The sequence below is a fragment of the Pyxicephalus adspersus genome, chromosome Z, assembly GCF_032062135.1.
Source record: "Pyxicephalus adspersus chromosome Z, UCB_Pads_2.0, whole genome shotgun sequence".
Classification (NCBI taxonomy): Eukaryota; Metazoa; Chordata; class Amphibia; order Anura; family Pyxicephalidae; genus Pyxicephalus; species Pyxicephalus adspersus.
This window is the reverse complement of record NC_092871.1, coordinates 59,773,749-59,790,661: the sequence shown is the minus strand read 5'-3', so window position 1 is coordinate 59,790,661 and position 16,913 is coordinate 59,773,749. Positions and strand designations below refer to the sequence as shown.

Here is a 16,913-nt window from a genome sequence, read left to right as displayed (position 1 = left end):
GGATAGGTGCGGTGCATTGTGGGTAGGCAGTGACGTGTTCCCCGGCCGGACCCAGGATGGCTGACGATAGACAGCACAAGCTGGCAGCTGCCCGGAGGAAGGTAAATTACAACACCGAGGGGTCGTGGCATGTCAGGCACTGATCATAAAAACCCGAGGCCTGCATTCCCAGCGGGGGTCACCTCCAGGAATTGAGGGATGACATTTACAGTGGTTACAGGGATCAGGATGAAAGCCGGCAGTGTGGGCCTGGCAGGAAGGGTGGGGGGATGAGAAGGAATTCTGAGACATAGAACACAGGGCAGAGACAAGTAGGAGTGATAGGGGTGATTTAAAAGGAATGGGTGCAGAGGGACATAGAGGGTTATGGGCACACAGGGTGTTGGGACATTGACCTGCGAAATAAAGAAAGATGGGGTTGATGGGACACAGGGCAGAGGAACCAAGAGAGCTAGAAGTGAAGGGACCAAGAAAATGAAATGTAAAGAGAAGAAGGCTGAAGGCCCCCGGACATAGAAAATTAACGAGAAGAAGGGTGAAGGACCCGGGACAGAGAAATGTAAAGAGAAGTATGGTGATGGACCCGGGACAGAGAAATGTAAAGAGAAGAAGGGTGACGGACTCGGGACAGAGAAATGTAAAGAGAAGAAGGGTGACGGACCCAGGACAGAGAAATGTAAAGAGAAGAAGGGTGACGGACCCGGGACAGAGAAATGTAAAGAGAAGAAGGGTGACGGACCCGGGACAGAGAAATGTAAAAAGAGAAGAAGGGTGACGGACCCGGGACAGAGAAATGTAAAGAGAAGAAGGGTGACGGACCCGGGACAGAGAAATGTAAAGAGAAGAAGGGTGACTGACCCGGGACAGAGAAATGTGATGAGAAGAAGGGTGACGGACCCGGGACAAAGAAATGTAAAAAGAACAAGGGTGAAGGACCTAGGACAGAGAAATGTAAAAAGCTGAAGGGTGAATCACCCGGGACAGGGAAATGTAAAGAGAAGAAGGGTGACGGACCTGGGACAGAGAAATGTAAAGAAAAGAAGGGTGACGGACCCGGGACAGGGAAATGTAGAGAGAAGAACACAGAGGAAAGTATTGCAGTGAGAATGGTTGATAGAACATTTCTGCACACAAACATTTAAACGTGGTATCTCCAGGTGTCTCAAAATACACTCTTTTTTTTTGTACAAAATACTAGACTAAATACCACTATTACAGTTATATAAATTTTGACTTGGCCAAAAGTCAGCACCTACACCTTCAAACACTTTCCCCAACTCCAGACAAAGGACAAAAACAATGATATGTTCCAGTCACAGAAAGGGTGCTGTGACACCTGGCTTTACCTTCTCTAAGTGACATGAAGGCATTCGGTCCTTGAGGTTTTGTGAATTGTGTTTAATTCACTCATTAGAGATCAACTCACTAGTTGTTTACAGCAGCCTTTCCCACACTTATTAGCATGCGGAACCCTTGATCATCGGTGTCTTTAACCACCCCTGAAAACAACAAATTGCTAAAGAAACCCCTGGCAACCTGTGGTAACCTAGGGGCCCACAGAACCCTGGTTAAGAAACATTGCATTATAGGCTGCATCATCCAAAATTGTCAGTGTCGGGAGCATTGCGCTCTGAAAATGATTTACCTGATTTGGTTCCTCCAGATAATACATATGGTTAATTTAAAACAAAAGCCTGGAAACATCTTCTACAACTGAACCTTTTGCATGGTGTGCAGATTTTTTTCTGGTTGGAATCCTATTTCTTTTTTGCATGCCTCTACAATTACTCTTTTGTCTTTTTAGAGAGTGCTGAATTTCTTGTCCACATACTGGGACTACCTTAGGAAAATGTATCTGGTCAGTTTATGTGAGTAGTGGTGGGGACAGCTAGAACACTGTGAATTTTTTTTTGTACAGCAAAAGAATGAGTAGCTCAGGTTGCAAAAGTCTAAAAAGTGACCCACAGAATTTTAATTCCTGCAAAGATATATTGTTTTTCCAGTTTTCCAGACATGTTTATAGGAACACAAACTCCACATGACCCAAATGTTGTCATTTTGTGATATGCCGAAGTAACTTTTTAAAATCTTTTTATTCTGTCATTGCCTTTGCCCTGCTGATAAGCAGTAGGTGCTGTATGGGCTAGTCATACCTATTTTCCAATTATCGGCATACAGATAAAAGTTTGTTTGCTTAGTACATTGTGATGGTAACAGTGTCGATTCATGTCTGTGTTAAAATGACCAGTTGTACTTTTCATATGAAACCCATGCAATAGGGTGACAACACAAGGTTACAATTGGAAAAGAGTGTTGTCCTCCTATAATATTTTGGGACCATCCAGTGTTCTTTCTTTTGATGAAAGCTGCAGATTGGGAAAGTTGTAAAAATGTAACTAAATTACTTTTGAAGTGATTAGGTTCTCATGTATGTTGAACTGCCTGTTGGGGACTGACACTCTGTTGTGTATTTCCATGGTTAATGACCTGGGAATCAATTTATTGATAGGTTAGAGAACCTATTGTAATTGTTAGGTAATTGGTGCTGTTGTCACTTCTCCCTGGCAACTCTTCATGGCCATCAATACAAGGGTTTGAGCAAGCTATATATGTGTCCAGACAACACTGAGTAATAGTGGTGTGTGATATGTCACACTAACAGTGGGGTTCTTACATATAAAGTACATACCTATTCAGTTTGTATTCACAGATCTTGATTGTCGAGGATCGATTGGAGATTACTGTTTGTGTGTAATGTAAATACTGTGCACTGTGTTGTGTCTGATGATTGTGATTCATTCTCTGTCTTGTCAAACAAATTAGCATAGATTAGCCGGTTTGTTGTTGTATCTGTTCTCACTCTTTATATGATATGTGCTTATTATTACACTGTTTTTATTATATTATTATTGTGGTGTTAATTTTTACAGTGTTTAATTTTAAATGCAACTTGTATGTTTCCTTTTTTTGTTATTGTATTTGTATATAGAGATTGTAGATCAGCAGATGGTTGCTCATGGAGTCTCGTACTAGATACAGATGTCAGGTTAAAGTTGTCGTAAATAGACAATCCATGTCAAACAAGCTTTCTCTTATATCACAATATCAGTCATTACAATTTATACATCTAAGCATGATTTTTAAAATGTTACAAACTTTACAGGAATTTGATCTGAATTTACATCTTCAGTGTGAAATTATTACGAAGGAGTGCTGAAAAGTTCCTGGCTTTGCCCCCTTCCAGATGAAATAGAATAATGAGTGTGGGGTCATATGACAAGCTAATATCTTAGTATGTAACTGTGCAAATATCAGGTCTTTGTGATTCCTTAAACTGTTTTTTTTTTTTAGAAGCTGTGATGCCAGAGGCACAAGCAAGTTTCACGTCGTTGGAGTTACGTTCCGCCATGATGTTTTTGTTTCTCCAGGGAATGTCAGCAAAGGACATTCACACTGAGATGTCACAAACACTGGGGGAGAAGTGTCCTTCCTACAGCACTGTCAAAACCTGGATGTCTCATTTCAAGACTGGGCATTTCACCGTTGAACATGGGCCTTGCGGTGGGCGCCCACCTCATCTGACCCGGCAAGCTACGACGCTGTCCATGAGCTGATGATTGAGGACCGGCGAATAGCCACAAAAAAGATAGCCCAGATACTTGAAATCCCAAGGGGGGGGGTGTTGGGTTTGTTATCACCACTATCCTAGACATGCGCAAGTGGGTGCCGTTGAAGACAAGTTAAAGCATCCAAAGTTGTTTTGGCCCATTTTGAAGCTGCACAGGACTTTTTGGCTAGTTTAGTGATTGAGGATGAAACCTGGCTCCACATCTATGATCCTGAAACCAAGCAACAGTCAAAGGAATGGCGCCACAGCGGGTCCGCACGGCCGAAAAAGTTCCGAACCCAGAAATCGGCCAAAAAAGTCATGGCGTCCGTTTTCTGGCACAAAGACGGTATTCTGTTGATGGACTACCTACTTCAGGGCTCTGGTATTACCAGACAGTATTATGCTAACCTCCTGGACCAGCTGAAGGAGGCAATTAAGACCAAACGCTGTGGAAAGTTGCAGGACAAGGCACCTGCACACAAGTCCAACATTGCGGCTGCCATATTGAACACCCTGGGTTTCCTATTGGTCCACCATCCAACCTACTCACCTGACCTGGACCCTTCGGACTATTATCTGTTCCTGAATTTGAAGAAACACTAGAAGGGTCAATGTTTTGAGGACATTTCTGACGTCAAATATGCTGCTGGGACCTGGGTTGCGGCCCAACCAAAGGACTTTTATTTGAATTGTCTAGAAAAGCTGCAACTATGCCCTACCAAGTGCATCAGTATCAGGGGGGAATATGTTGAATAGATGTGTTATTTCATACCTCTGGCTCTCTTCTTTCTGGGCAAAGCCAGGAACTTCCCAGCACCCCCTCGTATATTGCATTTTAGGGTTGTTCTTCTTTTATACATTGATACCTACAATACTTCCAGTATCATTGTATGTGTCATTTATATCCTGGTTTACACATGCCGGTTCCTGGTAACTCATGTGAAGTCCATACATGACAGTACAGACTTGATTCGACATTATGTCTAATTTAGGAGCAGCTTACACCATTACCAGGTGACTCTGGATGATTATAGTAAAGGTGCATACATACTTTCAGTTGAATCTTGGCCAGGACACTACTTGGATGTATTTGTGTGGGTTTCCTCTGAGTACCCCGGTTTCCTCCCACATTCCAAAAAAACATGTAGTTAGGTTAAATGGCTTCTCCTTAGACTGTTTTAATGGCATATGACTATGGTAGGGACATTGGATTGTGAGCCCCTTTGAGGGACAGCTAGTAGAATGACTTTGGACTTTGTACAGTGCTGCGTAATATGTCGGCGCTATAAAAATACTGTGTAATATTTGTTGTACAGGTTGACAATCGAAAATCTGGCCATCGATAATCCAAGTCCTTTCGTTTCCTGGCGTGAATTTCAGTTTGCATTTTCAATACAGGGATTGCAGTACACTGTTTGGCCACTAATTTTTTGCTGGCGCTGTTCTGCAGAAATAGCGTTTAGATCTTGCTTGCTACAATAAATACAATATATAGAGATGTCTCTGCTGCCTGCTCCCTGGAACTGTGCCAGATGTCCGCTGATGCTGGGAGAGGAAGGCTGGCCTGTGTGTGGAGGTGAGTATATATAATAAAAACCAATCCGGAATTTTCGAAAATTCCTCAGGTCTTGTAATTGTCAACCTGTATTACTTTTTAGTCCCATAAGTGTATGTTATGCCAGATACAAATATATCCCCAACCACCAGCATTCAAAAAAGGAAGGTTTGGTGTTCTTTCTCATTGCATGTGATTTATAAAGTAACTTTTACTTTCTTGAAAGGTAAATCAGCAGGTGTATCATCTCCCATTAGGCACTGGCTGAATTTATAGGATAAATACTCCATAATGCATTCGATTACTGTGTTACCAGCCAAAAATACGTAGTCCTGCACAGCTAACACTGTGATTTTACATACATCTTCCACACTGCACAGCTACAGAGGTGATATACCGTACCTATGGTCTGGCCTTTCAGGTTCCTATGCCACCACATACTCATTGTAATTTTGTATAATAGGCCAACATGTGAAGATGTAAAGCTGAAATAAAGGAGTAATGATTTTTCAGACTGCGACAGCGGACATGTGTAAGCCACAAGTTTGGCTGTACAGAATGACAGAGTATTTGGCAGGTGAAAGAATAAACCTGTGTGCATTTCATCTGTATGTTTAGCTGTGTTCTTGGCATTCTGCTCTATAGTGCAGTGTATATAAGTGTTGGTGGCTCAGAGGTTAGCTCTGGCTTTTGCAGCACTGGGTCCCAGGTTCAAATCTCAGTCAGGAGTTTGAAGGTTCTCCTCATGTTTGCTTGGGTTTTCCCTGGGTACTCCTCCCACACTCCAAAAACATGCAGTTAGGTTAATTGGCTTCCCATGAAATATGACCTTAGTGTGTATTAAAGACATATGACTATAGTGGGGACAAAAGATTGTGAGCCCCCCTTGAGTGACTGCTAGTGACATGACCAGTGACATGACTATAGCGCCCAGATACTAAGCAGTGCGTAGAAAAAAAAAATAATAAAGACCCAAACAAAGGCTGAAGTCTGTGGATCAGACTGTCATTGCAACTCATCAACTACCATTAAATATACAATTAAAACTATGGCAATGCTTTATCTGCTTAGCAACTGTTTAACCCCCCAAAAAATTTAATATGGAACACACTTTTTATCCTCCCAATCCCACTAATACTTAATGGTTATATAGCATGAAGAGGGTAACATTGTTTCTTTTCCTGCAGTCAGCTAACAATGGGCATGCTCACCTAAAGTCACCAACTCATGTTTACCTATGTTTACCTGTAGCTTTACCTTTCAGCTACAGGGTAAAGACTGTTGAGGTTAGACTCCTCCAGGTTCACTGTAGGTACTTCTTTTACAAGCCGGTCTCCCTACCATGACCCTTCACAGCCACATTTTTTACCACCTGAGCATTCCTATTGTTGTAGTAAAACAAAAAGGGTAAAAGATAAAAAGATAAAAAAGTAAAAAATACAAAAGAATTGACCCAACATCTCTTTTTTGGGGAGACTATTCAAAAATGTATTTCAAATATAATCCACCTTTAGATCTGTGCCGTCTAAGGCTACATACACATGTGCAATAATTGTCGTTGGAAAGGATCTTTCACGATTTTCCAAAGAAAAACGACAGCACAAGGCATGAACAACCACTGTACATACAGCACCATTCTGATCTATGGAGAGGGAAGGGGGAGAACAACGGAGCGGCACCCTGCTGCGCTCCCTTCTCCTTCACTTGCAGTCGTTCATCGTCCATCGTCCGTGGATCCACCAGGAGAGTCGTTCTGACGATGGATGACAGATTCTCGTCCGATATCTGCCCTGAGCTGATTATCGGACGAGAACCATTGCACGTGTGTACATAACCTAAAGAGGTACTCTTTAAAATTAATAGCTTATTTATTTTTTATTTTTTGGAATTCTAAAAAATAAAAGGTCATTTCCTAGGGTCCTAATGCTTACTCGTTATACTGTATAAAGGAACAGCATTGTCATCTGAAGAGGGAAAATGTTTTAGCACCATAAAACCTCACCTCTCTCATCTCCAGCATTCTGCTGTCTAAGACAGTGAACAATTTGTAATTTTTCTTTACAGAGACAACCATACTTGCTTTCTGCATTTGTGTAATGCTTTATGTAGCCGGCTACACAAAGGTTATACTTTACTGTCTATACTTTCTCAATGAGTAAGGTGCTCATTTAGAACTTTCAGCCCTACTTGTGGAAAGATGGGCCGCAGAGTGCATAGCACAGCAGTGTAAGGGAAAGCTCATGATTATGTCTATTCTCCATTATAAACCCATAAGTCTGCCAATGGTGCTGTTAATGTGGCTGAGACATAATAATTGCTTTGAGCCACAGAGCTTTCCTTCTAGATCAGGGGTGTTTTAACACCTTGGGGGTATAGGAACCAATTCATATGGGTAGGGTTAGATCTCTAATCATTTTTACAAAGATGAATAAAACCTGAATCTTAAATTATCGTGCTAGAAATTAAAGTGGGGAAAATCAATTTGATGTGTAGTAAAGTAACACTGTCAGTGACTGGACCTCAAATCCAATAATTCATAGCACAAAAATTAACACTAAGTTGGTTGTGGCTTGTGTATTTATACATTGTTGGTATATGTAAATAAATGTTCAGAGATGTCCTTTCATCTATTCTATTCTTCCCTATCAAAAGCAAAACCTTGCGGAACTGATGACGATAATCGTTCTCCCAGTCTGGGGTTATGGGCGCATTAGGCAATCCTTTGAGAGCTTTAATTGTGGAAACAGACAATGGTTATGGTCCCCTGCTTAAGAGATAATTTCATACTTTAACAAAAATATGGATTAGAAAGCTTGTTAAAATATGAATGTCATATACAGTATTTAAATGAGAATAGTTTAAACTATGTCTTCTCTTTATATTGGCTAAAATTTGTAAACTTTGAAATTGTGATCTGACTACTTTAATCTTTCTATAGTTAAAGGAATATCAGCAGAAGACCACCCCTCCATCAGCTCAAATCAGCAAAAAAAAGAAAAAGGGAAAAGAGACAAACAGCCATCCTGACACCCCAAATCGCCTCTCTCCAGACCCGGTAGGTTTAAATAAGGCCTTTTAATATTTACACATAGCTGCATCAAACTTTATATTATTTGTAACTTTAATGCAAGACCCATTTGCCTTTGTGCTACCTGAGTATGTGCTACCTGAATTTCCTTATTTAAAAAAAAAAACCTTGAAAACATTGGATGAAAACAGTTTTTACTACCCTGGGAGGGCAGAGCAGACTATAAATTCAGCCTGCTGTTTACTACTTCTTAGTCACCTATGGCCCTCATTGACTGCCATGGGGCTTTTTTTCTATGCTTTTTTTTATTTACCTCCTAATTTTATAGTTTTGTTTGACTTTACATCATATAATGTGCAACATTATATATTTACACATATATATATTCAGAGAAATCTTTATGAGGTAAAAAAAATAGTAGTGGTCCTGCGGGGACAGGATACAGCTCTATGATACTATATAATCAGAACAAGAATCATTTTCCTTGTTGTTGTGCTCTGATTTGTAAGCTTTATTCAGTGTAACTGGATATACCGGTTTGCTAGATGCCTTTTTCAAAGTCTTTTTCCTGAGATGACATAGTAGTATGTGATACATGTCTGGAAAGTTGGAATTTAGTTTCCAACTATTAGTGTTCCTACTTGCAAGGACATACGGAACAATTGTATTTAGTTTCCAACTTTTAAAAGTAATAATCATCATGAGCGACCAGTCCTGTCTTCTGTGGTTGGGCGTGTACTGCCTGTTACCTTATGATTTGTCATATATCACTGCTGAACCCAGGATTTTTTTTAAGCTGGGTGGGAAGAAATTGTAAGTGAGTGAAAGCCCCTGTATTGTCACCCAACTCATCAGTAACCACCCAAACACAGCCGGGTGGTTGCTGAAAAGTGCCGGGTGGTGGGCCCAGCTAAAATGGTCTGGGGGAGAATACTGCATATGTTCCAATTTGATGCCTTTCAGAAGGGCACAATAATGTACAATTGTTCACTAACATGCAGGACCTTGTTAAGTGAGGATAGCAAGGAGCTCATATGGGGCAATCCGAATCCATCTTGGAAAGGTCTGATATTGGTGCAGTTATTTTCGATTGTTTGCTATGTGTTGCTGCACCTCCTCAAACTGCACGTGCTATATTAATCAGTAGTGATCATATCGCCACTTCTAAAACGCATATTCGTATGAAAGGTCTTATTTACACTGTGGCTTACATTGCTATTTGTACAGAAGTAAATTCAGTGGGCTGAATGCTATCAGTGGTGTTCCGATATAATTAAAAAAGCTCTGTATATTTCTGCTCTTGTGTTTTGCTCAGTAGATGCAAGGAGTGGAACCTAAGTGAATGTCATGTACTTGTCCCTTGGTGCTGTGAAGTTAGCTTATTGCTCTTTAAGAGAACAGTACCTGGGGATGGTATAGATTTCTGGACTTTGACATAAAAGCTTTCTCCTTTCTGCTTATCCTTTGTTCCCTTCCTTTTTCTGTTTTTCCTGCTGCGTTCAGATTGAGGCCATTTTGAAGGGGCTGGTATCAGATCTTCATAGAACCAATGGGTTCTCTATACCCACACTGGCACATATGAAGGTGAGGTTATATTTCTGGTCCTTGGTATTGTGTTTTAGCAGCTTTGCCTGTGCTTTTATGTTCTGCTTCATTTCTGTTTTTTGTTTTGTTTGCTGTGGTATTATATAATTTCTTTCATTTGTACCTAATGCATGGTGGGTGTCCATCTTCAAGGTACATGATTGCTTTTAAGGGTTTAAATAAAAATTGTGATTTTGTCTGCTGACTGCACATAAACTGAAGTTTACAAAAATGGCTAAACATTCATATTAAATGAATTTCTATTTCTTTCTATAAAACCTTGACATTTTACAGAGCTTGTTCACACAGAACAGATCTGTCTGGCAGGGCAGAAGACATATTTTTTATCTACTGTAGCTGGGTAACACTTGCAGGTCTGATTTCTCCCGCGGCCTGTGACTGGACAATAACAGAGAAGCAGCATACTGTTCATATCATCCTTTTTGCATTCTGCTACCCTCCTTTTAAAACGTAAGCAGTGCATCACAAATGATTGGTTCCTTGTGCTGGCTTTTCAACCCATTTAACCCACTCATAGCAGAAGCAATAAAGTTAAACACATTTCTTTTGTCCCTGCCCCCTGTTTACTAAATGTACCCTGAATGTATCTGGCAAGTGAGATTGTAGCACAGGGGTTGAATTTGATTTAACATGTATATAAAGCCAGAGGTTTTTTTTTTATAGGGTAAAGATGCTTAGGCCTATTCTGTAGGATTTCCAGTCACTTTCTATACTAGAGACAGCAACACAGGTAGTCACAGAAAAAGGGAAATTAACATTTTCCTATTCTATCCAATTCCAAAACAGAAACCAAATAAACTTTGAATGTGTGCAGCTTGCATCAACAAATGATCAGTGTGGAGAAATTGGGGATTCCCCAAAATTCTCTGTATCCTATGTCTCTCTGTATCATTTTTTTTCTGTATCATTTTGATCATATAATCTCCTTTCATATGGACAAGCCCTTTCACCATCTCACCTGTTGGTTTTCTTACTTTTAACTTGAACATTCTTGTAATTATCCACCCTCCTTGTCGAATCATTTGTAAAGTCCCATAAACTTTCCTCCATTATTAATGGCAATTGATCCTCTTATTATTCCTTATGTCAATTTAGCCAAATATACATTGATCACTTCTGATTTGTAACTCTGATTAAGCCTAAAATATATTCTCATTATATCTGGCTACGAACACACGCTCAACTAAAAGTTGAAGAAACAGAGACTTGGGTACATTAAAATTTTGTGTATAACCAATTTATTACATCATCATCAGCCAAATCTGGAGTGTTGGACTGAATAGGATTATTGGTGCCTCCTGCCGTCTGTATTTGCATGGGTGCCTTCCAAACAGATTTTATCTTATGTCAGAGGCTTTTGATGACTGATCCTGGCATTTGCTGATTCTTGTTTCTGAAATAGCATTGGCAGGATAAAGGACTTATTTCAAATCAAGCATATCAGTGTCACTTCTTCTTCAAAGAGTTTTTGCAAGCTGACATTCCTGCAGTTCTCTTAAGAGCCCTGTGGCTTTTTAGAAATGTGAAATAGGCAGCTGTTGTGTAGATGGTTTTGTTGTGATCCAAGCACAAGTAAGAAATGAAGTTTTTTGTAAAAAAAATAAAATACAAAAGAGAACAGCTTAAAGCGTACCTAAACTCAGAAATTTCATTTTACATAAAAGGGTAGACAACCCTTTTATGTAAGGTAAAAATTCAGTTTTTTAAGTGCAGCATGTGCAGAAGAAGCCTTTTCGTGAGAAGAAAAAAAAAATTGCTAAACTCACGCATGCACAGTGAGATCGGCAGGTTTTTTTCCCCAACCTACGTCACCCGATCTCGTGTCTGGGTTGGATGGCTAAGGAAGAAGAACCCAGAAGAAGAGGCCAAGATGGCGGCGCCTAGTGTGCGGGCTTGGAGATGGATGCCAGGACGACATGGGACCCGATGGAAGACACAATGAAGATCGACTGCACTGCAGGATTGAAGGTAAGTATATATTTTTTTCCTCTTTACAATTAGTTCCTCTTTAACAATTTGTTCAACTATTTCATAAATTGCAGAATAATCTAGATTAACTCTAATGTTTGTACAAGGCCTAATTCCAGGAACAATTAAGTAAGAAGAGACAACTAGGAGGGACTCCTTTACTTACTCCAGCCAATCCAAAGTGTGAAAAGCATTCCCTGACCTGTATACTTGATTCAGTTTAGTGACCCAAACAAAGTCCAACCAAAACATTTTTTGGTTTAGGAAAGGAATGGCTCAGCCTTATTTCCTTCTGGGGTAATCTTATGACAATAGAGTGGAAAGGAAATGCCTGTTCATTTAAATTGCTGACCTGGTATGCAGATTATTTTTTTCTGGCATTTTCCTTTTCAAATACTTGGTTACAATTGAAGCAAAAGAGCAGTGTAGCAGTCTGGCAACCAGAACTAAATCAACAATCAAGGCTCCTTTATTTCTGTTTTGATGTGTTTACTTTGAGTTTGGAGTTTTTATTGAGTTTGGATTCACAGATTTAATGTTGCATATGGACATGGACTGTGAGGGATGGAAAACAAACCATCAATTGCAGTGGGCATTCTTGCGATAATTGGAAGAGACATGTGCTGCTTAAAAGAATTCCAGCCCACAGATATTTATGGCCAATAGATTGTACTCAACATAGGCAATGAAGATCCATTTTTATTGGCTGAAAGAAGCTTTATTTTCCTGATTCAGGCACATTTACATACTGTTCATTGTGGGACTGTCAGGTTGTGCATGAACCCTATTTCTTTAATAATGACTAAATTCAGTTTTAATCAATCTAGATTTTTTTAAATTGAGCCACAATATTTGATAATCGCTTTGCATAGCTTTATTGTCACCCAGACAGGACTTTAAACATGTGTGCCTTTTGTTTTTCATTATTACATGAGGGTGATGGGTTTAGAAATTTACACAAGAAAGATAACAAGATTATTTTTGCTTCCAGTTCAGCTCGCACAAATTGACAAGGATTTGGTATTTCTAGCAAGATCAACAGCCACATCATATAAGGAACTTAGTTAGCTGCAGTTTATTACATTTTTTTTCTATAAATCTTCTGAAAACTGAACATGTTGATAGTCTGTGTCACGTGCGTCTGTGCTCCTCCCGTCTTATCCTTTATGCCAACTACTCCCTAACTTGTCAAACAGGAACTTCTCACGGGAATGCAGACAAGTCACTGCTGACATGTCATTCTGTGCTGCATGAGATGGATTACCAAATTGTGTGCATATGTTTTTTTTTTTTTTTTTTTTTTTTTTTTTAACCTGAGTTATATATTAGGTTTTTCTGCCACAAATATTCACATCATCAAAGGCAGAATTCCTACTTAAAGTCAAGTCCTCACCTAAAATGGTGTCGTTGTGAACTCTTGGGGGGTGGGGGCTCAGTTGGTTCAAGTGCTTGGTACACTGATCACCATCTACAAAATTATCATAGTTCATATAGACTATCCATCTGTGACAAAGCTTAGTTTATTCATCTCGGGATCCCAGTAACATGCCCCGTACATATATATTATTGCTCCAATATCATAACTGTTCCGTCCTTCTTGTGCTCAGTTCAGTAATCACACAAAACATGGTTATGGTGTTTGCCCATATGATTAATGGCTAGTATATCTTCCAAAATTGTGCATCCATTGTAACTTCTTACCCAGCCCTCTGACTGGGCAGAGAATGAACAGCACAATATAAAAGAGGTTATCTTTGTGCTCTTTCTTGTAAGCGTGTTTAGTACAGGCCCAATAAATATTTGGACAGAAACAACTTTTTTCTAATTTTGCTTCTGTACATTACCACATTTAATTTTAATAAAAAAGATTGCATAAAAATGTAAGGAACTAAAGCCCTTTTTTTTTATTTATTTATTTTTTTTACACAATCATTTCAGGAGCTCAAAAGTAATTGGACTATTGACTCAAAGGCTATTTCATGAACTGGTGTGGGCAATTCCTTCGTTATGTCATTATCAATTAAGCAGATAAAAGGCCTGGAGTTGATTTGGGGTGGGGGGGGGGGGGGGGGGTGTGCTTGTATGTGGAAGATTTTGCTGTGAACAGACAACATGCGGTCAAAGGAGCTCTCCATGCAGGTGAAAAAACCCATCCGAGAAATTGCTACAATATTAGGAGTGGCAAAATCTTCAGTTTGGTACATCATGAGAAAGAATGAGGTGAACTCAGCAACGCCAAAGACCTGGACGTCCACGGAAGACAACAGTGGTGGATGATCGCAGAATCATTCCATGCTGGAGAGAAACCCCTTCACAAGAGCCAACCAAGTGAACAACACACTCTATGAAGTAGGCGTATCGATATCCAAGTCTACCATAAAGAGAAGACTGCATGAAAATAAATACAGAGGGTGCACTGCAAGGTGCAAGCCACTCATAAGCCTCAAGAATAGAAGGACTTGATTGGACTTTGCTCATAAACATCTAAAAAAGCCAGCACAGTTCTGGAAAAACATTCTTTGGACAGATGAAACTAAGATCAACCTTTACCAGAATGATGGCAAGAAGAAAGTTTGGAGAAGATGTGGAACAGCTCATGATCCAAAGCATACCACATCATCTATAAAACATGGCGGAGGCAGTGTGATGGCTTGGGCGTGCATGGCTGCCAGTGGCACTGGGACACTAGTGTTTATCCATGATGTGACACAGGACAGAAGCAGCCGAATTCATTCTGAGGTGTTCAGAGACATACTGTCTGCTCAAATCCAGCTAAATGCAGTCACATTGATTTGGAGGCGTTTCATAGTACAGATGGACAATGACCCAAAACATACAGCCAAAGAAACCCAGGAGTTTATTAAAGCAAAGAAGTGGAATATTCTTGAATAGCCAAGTCAGTCACCTGATCTGAACCCCACTGAGCATGCATTTCACTTGTTGAAGACTAAACTTTGGATAGAAAGGTCCACAAACAGCAACTGAATGTGGCTGCAGTAAAGGCCTGGCAGGGCATTAAAACGGTGGAAACCCAGCATCTTGTGATGTTTATGAGTTCAAGACTACAGGCTGTCATTGCCAGCAATGGGGTTTTCAACCAAGTATTAGAAATGAGCATTTTATTTTCAGCTTTTTTATTTGTCCAATTACTTTTGCCCCTGAAATTAAGTGATCGTGTTAAAAAAAGGCTTTAGTTCCTTTTAGTTTTTATGCAATCTTTTTGTTCAACCCACTGAATTAAAGCTGAAAGTCTGCAGTTCAACTGAATCTGAGTTGTTTCATTTAAAATTATTTGAGGTAATGTACAGAACTAAAATTAGAAAAAAGTTGTCTCTGTCCAATTATTTATGGACCTATGGACTGTATGTAGCTGTAAAAACCACAATATTTTACTATATAACTGTATTGATTAATTTTTGTAATATTGCCTGAAGTTCTGCTTCAGTACATCACACAGGCAAAAAAAACAGTACCAGTCCTCCTAGTATCTGTATATCTAAGACTGGGTCTACACGGACTGTTTCCCCAGCTTTTAACTTGAGACAAGGGTGCCCAACCTACAGAGCAGAGCTGTCAGATCTGACCCTCTCCTCATTCCCTCTCTGCATGTTGTCCTTGTGGGGGATGGGGCGCTCGCATCTCCTATGTTTCTCCATGAGATTGTGCAGCCAGCAAAGGGAGCTGCTCCCCGCCCACCTTGTACTGTGAGATAATCCCAGCAGCAGCATGAGAGCTGTGTCTGTGTCCATGCAGCTGTTATTATCCCCATGTCTAAATCCTCATATCTCCTTCACAGATTTTCAGAAGTGTGAAATTTTCAGGGAACACAGGGGACCCTAAGAGCTGCTATTAAACAAAATTTAAGCCCTCTACAAAAAACAAGTTGCCAGATGCGGGGTCACAATTATAAAATCCTAACAACAATCAGTGTATTTTCACATTAAGGTGGGCTATTTCAAGACCAGGGTCACTAAATGAAGTTTGCATGATGGAGGCCACTCTCATGGCAATGAACGTTAGGGTACTGTCAATTTTCTTGTGCTGTGGTGCCCCCCAAAGTTCACAAAACAGGGGTGCGTTTAGGTTGGTGGTAAGGTTGCGGTGCGGTTACCCCTTCCTCATTACAGGGAACCCTGGCTCAGGGGAGATGCTCAGTACCGCTGATTGCCACCTGCAGTCAAATCTGCAGATGCTGTGGTTTGAGGGACTGAGAGGCTGGCGAGCTGCCTGTTAGACATAGCTGGACACTTACATTTTGTAAACCCCAATTTCTCTGGAACAGCTTGAAATTTGGGAGCCTGTAGGAAAAGGCTTTTGTCCCCTCCCCTCTTCACTAATAAGATATTATACCCTTCATATCATGCTACCCTGTCACACATAGCTATCCTCTTACTCTCGGTGAACCCCATTTACTCTGTAAGAAAAAGGAAATGTGACTGCTAGTGTTCGTCGAATTTCTCCGTGTTCGATTCGGCGGCTATTTGATCGAATAGCTCGATATTTTTGGGTGATCAAATGCCGAGGTCGAACAACATTATTAAAGTCTATGAGGGGGAAAGTCAAGTTTTTTTCATCACTGTGTAGAACTGCAAGAGCAGTCGGGACCCTGATTACCCTTGCAGCCCTACTGTAACTGTAGTATGTGTTCTTGGATAGAGATTCTCTATCCAAGAACACATACTTTAAATTTAAATTACATTTAAGCCCCCTTTTTTTTTTTTTTTACACATATTTCTATACACAAATTGGCGAAGTCGAATTCCGTGTTTTTCAGGTCGGGTCTGTCTAAATTCGAACAGCCATATTCGGGTCGAATATAAGGACAACCCAAATTCGATCTCCAACACTAGTGACTGCAATTTTCTGCGGGATTCTTGTGGATAACTCCCCCTAAATCACCATCAAGCACCATCATCAGATAAAAAAAACTTTACCTGTCACAGTGTTCTCCCCAGAAATTTTTTTCAGCCGGGTGGTAGAAAGCTGTAGCTGGGTGGTAAAAAAGGGGGTGTGGCAAAACACGGCAAATTTAGTGCTCCCAGTTGTTTATGCCATGGGTATCCAGTAACCTCCTATTGTTTCAGTGTTCTACCTTCTTCCAAATATTTGTTACAACTTTGTAATGCCTGCTCCATTAGTATATCCAA

At 40.2% G+C, this 16,913-nt stretch overlaps 1 protein-coding gene across 8 annotated transcripts in view; it reads left to right on the top strand.

Moving 5' to 3' along the window:
• The window catches only part of GOLGA2 (golgin A2), a 61,807-nt gene continuing 44,894 nt past the window's right edge, over positions 1-16,913 (top strand). For 4 of the 8 annotated variants that reach the window (XM_072430542.1, XM_072430541.1, XM_072430538.1 and 1 more), the window contains exons 1-3: positions 1-101; positions 8,104-8,220; positions 9,697-9,777. In XM_072430542.1, the coding sequence (XP_072286643.1) occupies positions 57-101; positions 8,104-8,220; positions 9,697-9,777 (243 nt within the window). In that variant the 5' untranslated portion in view covers positions 1-56. Of the gene's footprint in view, positions 102-3,351; positions 5,187-8,103; positions 8,221-9,696; positions 9,778-16,913 lie in introns of all 8 variants that reach the window. The other 4 variants (XM_072430543.1, XM_072430540.1, XM_072430539.1 and 1 more) reach the window with 3 other exon arrangements.